At 57.1% G+C, this 3,938-nt stretch overlaps 2 protein-coding genes across 2 annotated transcripts; one reads left to right on the top strand and one right to left on the bottom strand.

Moving 5' to 3' along the window:
* Positions 1 to 1,187: 1,187 nt before the first annotated feature.
* Positions 1,188 to 1,842, bottom strand: LOC110544870 (interferon alpha-2-like). Its single transcript, XM_021630667.2, has one exon. It carries the CDS (start codon positions 1,718 to 1,720, stop codon positions 1,256 to 1,258), a length of 465 nt encoding a protein of 154 aa, XP_021486342.2. The 5' UTR covers positions 1,721 to 1,842; the 3' UTR covers positions 1,188 to 1,255.
* A 115-nt stretch (positions 1,843 to 1,957) lies between these two features.
* Positions 1,958 to 2,558, top strand: LOC132646700 (interferon alpha-1-like). Its single transcript, XM_060365214.1, has 2 exons — positions 1,958 to 2,047; positions 2,103 to 2,558. Exons 1-2 carry the CDS (start codon positions 1,958 to 1,960, stop codon positions 2,556 to 2,558), a joined length of 546 nt encoding a protein of 181 aa, XP_060221197.1.
* The last annotated feature ends 1,380 nt before the right edge of the window (positions 2,559 to 3,938 follow it).

The raw sequence follows: 3,938 nt of genomic DNA, 5'->3' as shown, positions 1-3,938 counted from the left end.
TCTCCCAGGGCCGTCGGAAATGGGTTCTGTCCCGCAGGCACCGGTGAGCCGGCACGCTCTTCAGCTGTCCTAAGAAGCGCAGGCTTTCCCCGCGCTCAGGCAGGCTCAGGCTCCCGGACGCTCCCCAGTCGAGGGAGCAGGCTGTGCTTCGGCCCAGCAGCAGCGCCCCTCCCACCAGGAGCAGAGTCTGCGGCGGCGGCGGCGGCGGCATGGCAGAGCGTGGTTATTCCGTCCTTGGCCAGCAGGGGTCGCGCGCGTACAGAAGGGCTGTCCGGGCATCCTGCCCGGCGGCGGCGGCGCCAGCTTAGCTTTAATAGTTCACTCTGGGCTCCCGAGAAGAGAATCCGAGTGAGTCCTCGAGCCAGCGAGCCAGCCAGCGAGCCCTTCAGCAGCAGCAGCAGCAGAGGGCGCCGGCCGGCCGCCACAGCAGGCAGGCCCGGTGGTGGGGCGCGCGCAGGATCTCCCAGTCCGCGCGCCACCCAGGAGACTGCGCGACCGCGGGACCGCGGGCCTGGTCGCCGCAGCGCTGGGCGGATTCGGCCGATGGCGGCCTGGAACCTTGGTCCAGACGGAATCTGGTGGCCGGAGGACACATTTTGGGGGATCTGGAAAGACTCCGAAGGCCAGAGAGCGGGAGCGTCCCTCTAGTTGTGTTTCCTTTCGGTTCGAATCTCCGTGTGTTTGGGGCGCTGTGGCTTTCCGGCTCCCCATCGGGGGGGTGGGGGGTGGGGAATGGGGGTCGGCCGCGGCCAAGGAGGAAGATGGCCCGGGGAAGGCAGCACCGAGCTGGGCCCAGAGACGAAGAGGGTCCCAGGGAGGGGACACGCGGGGGTCTTGGCCCTCCAACACTCGGGGACGGTAGTTTCCTCAGCATCTCCTCCAGGGCCTCTTTTTCCCTTCTTTTCGCTGATGAGGATCAGATCCAACGGGTCCCCCGTTGGACAGCCCCGAATGAGAACCCAGAATGCAGTGTCCACATGAGGCGTCTGTGCCTGGCCCTCCCTAATTATCCCCCGCCTCTGAAGGGCGGGGGAAAGGGTGGGTAGAAGGAGGCGAATGAGCGCTCTGCCCCTCTGAAAGTCTCGGAGAGGCTGAACTTGACGTCCATGCTCCATCCTCTGAGAGCAGCACACAGGGAATCGAAAAAGGCAGATCCGTTGGGATCTGATGATTTAAAGGTCTTCCCATCGTCTAATGCCTGGGCTGTGAGTCGAGGCAGGGAGTCCGCTGTCATCTCAGTGGAGATCCCTCTCCATCAATCTTGGCTCCTTTCGTGTGACCCTGGGAACCCGGAAAGCGCCGCTTGTATTTCTGTCGTGACGATCTCCCAGGAGCAAGGGCTGTATCCCTTGGCCTTCAGGTAGCTGGAGATCCTTTCGAAGTACTTGCGGATGTCTGTGGGGAAAGGTGGCGGACAGGTTTGCGCCGGCCCCTGTTGAGTGTCTTGCAGGTGGTCACTGTGCATATTAGTGAGTAGCTGTGGCCAGGCGTCTCTGCTGGCCTCTGAGCCGAAGAGGTGGAGGACCTGCCTGCGCACCTCGGGGTAGCAACAGGTGGCTTCCTGCCACTCCTCCCGGGAGACAGCTCCTTTCTTCCAGGGACGTCGGAAATCGTTTCTGTCCGGCAGGCACTGGTGAGCGGGTAAGCTCTTCAGCTCTCCACAATCAAGGGAGCCCATCAGCAGCACCCCTCCCATCATGAGCAGATGAAGCGGCAGCATTGCAGGTAGTGGTTATTCCGTGGGACTGCAGGAGTCGCGAGCGGAGAGAAGCCTGGCTGTCTTGGCCTCGAACTCGGGACGTCTGGAACGGCGGTCGGTGACGTTAACCGCTGAGCCACAGGCGAGTCTTCCATCTCCTTCCTTGAGAAAGGAGTGAACTAGTAAATCCAGACCAACACGGCTCTTCTGTCTGCGCCCTCCCCCTGCTGGCCGAGGACGGAATAACCACGCTCTGCCATGCCGCCGCCGCCGCCGCAGACTCTGCTCCTGGTGGGAGGGGGCGCTGCTGCTGGGCCGAAGCACCGCCTGCTCCCTCGACTGGGGAGCGTCCGGGAGCCTGAGCCTGCCTGAGCGCGGGGAAAGCCTGCGCTTCTTAGGACAGCTGAAGAGCGTGCCGGCTCACCGGTGCCTGCGGGACAGAACGGACTTCCGACGTCTCTGGAAGCAAGGAGCTGGCGCCCGGGAGGAGCGGCAGGAAGCCACCTGTTGCTACCCCGAGGTGCTCAGGCAGGTCCTCCACCTCTTCGTCGCAGAGGCCAGCAGAGACGCCTGGCCACAGAAGGCTCTTGAGCAGCTACTCACTAATGTGCACAGTGACCTGCGAGACACTCAACAGGGGCCGGCGCAGCAGGGCCCGTCCTGTCCGCCACCTTTCCTCACAGACATCTGCAAGTACTTCCGAAGAATCTCCAGCTACCTGAAGGCCAAGGGATACAGCCCTTGCTCCTGGGAGATCGTCAGGACAGAAATGCAAGCGGCCCTTTCCGGCTTCCCGGGGCCGGCCGAAAGGAGCCCCGAGAAGAGCAGAGGCTCCCTGGAGGGATCTCCACTGAGATGACAGCGGACTCCCTGCCTCGACTCACAGCCCAGGCGCAGATCCCGATAGTGCACTAGACGATAAGAAGAGCTTCAAATCGGAGGAGGAGGAGGAGGAGGAGGAGGAGGAGGAGGAGGAGGAGGAGGAGGAGGAGGAGGAGGAGGAGGGGGAGAAGAAGGAGGAGGAGAGAAAGCAGCATCAATTCTTCTTTCAATTTATTTTTTAAAGTATCTTCTCATACACCATCCACTATGAGGGTTTGAAAGAATGTGTGTGTGTGTGTGTGTGTGTGTGTGTGTATTTGTGTGTGTGTGTTTTGTGGTGGTTCAGTTCGGTTTCCGAATAAACTGATGATTCCAATGTGGAATCTGCACATGGCTTTCTTTCTCTCTCTCTCCCCCTCCCCCTGAATGGCAGCCAAGAGTTGTTCCAAATATGCCCATACATATATACTTTTTTAAAGTAAGTTTATTTGACACATTTGGGAGCCTGATGGGGGTGGTGATTCCTGCAAGATCTAGGTCAACTGTAGATGCTGAGTGAGATTTTGATATAAAAAAAACCAAACAAAACAAACTACCCAACCACCACAGTATAAATCCCCAAACACAGAAACCTGTTAAAGTGAGAATTTCTAGGTAAAGAGCGAGGTGAAACTAAGAACCCAAAGCTTTTCATAGGACAAGAAGAGGGATATATGTGTGTGGGAAAAAAAAATGATTCAGTGCGTGCAAGTGTGCTGTGAGCACACACACACACACACACGTACCTGGCCACAGGCTCAGTACACTTCTCACTGAGGTGTAACTATCCATTTGCATTGACATATTTGAAATTTACTGGAAATATTAACTTTAATTATACAGTCAGTAGCTGGAACGGATGTCATCGTCTGGGCCATATGAAAAATTCATATGGAAAATGGAAAACAAAGTACACGTTTAGATAAATGTTCGGAAAATGCAAATTGTGTGTTCCCTGTTGACGAGCCATACTCGCACAAGCTGTCTTCACAAAACATAATACCCAGTTTACCCCCACCCCCAATTCCCTCACTCTTTCCCTCTGCCACTCAGCCTGGCCAAGAGGTATCGTTTCTCCATCATCTCCTGCTCCCTCTCCTGGCCGCCCTGGTGATGTGCAGCGACACCAGATTGGATCCCTGGCTGTGAGCTCTGCTATGTTTAGCAGGAAGATAGTCCTAAAGAGGAAATGAAACTTTCCTCTTTCTTGTGTCTGAAGGGCAGAAGGGACTTCCGATACCCCGAACGTGGCACAGGGATGCCGGAAGTCCCGTGGTGGAAGAGTGAACCAACTCCTGCATTGACTTCTGGCTGCCGTTATGTGTACCGTAATACATGTGTTCACACACTCACATAAACAAGAGAACAGAACAAAACT

Source organism: Meriones unguiculatus, chromosome 12, assembly GCF_030254825.1.
Source record: "Meriones unguiculatus strain TT.TT164.6M chromosome 12, Bangor_MerUng_6.1, whole genome shotgun sequence".
NCBI lineage: Eukaryota > Metazoa > Chordata > Mammalia > Rodentia > Muridae > Meriones > Meriones unguiculatus.
The sequence above is the reverse complement of the archived record's forward strand: the minus strand, read 5'-3'. Positions and strand labels throughout refer to the sequence as shown.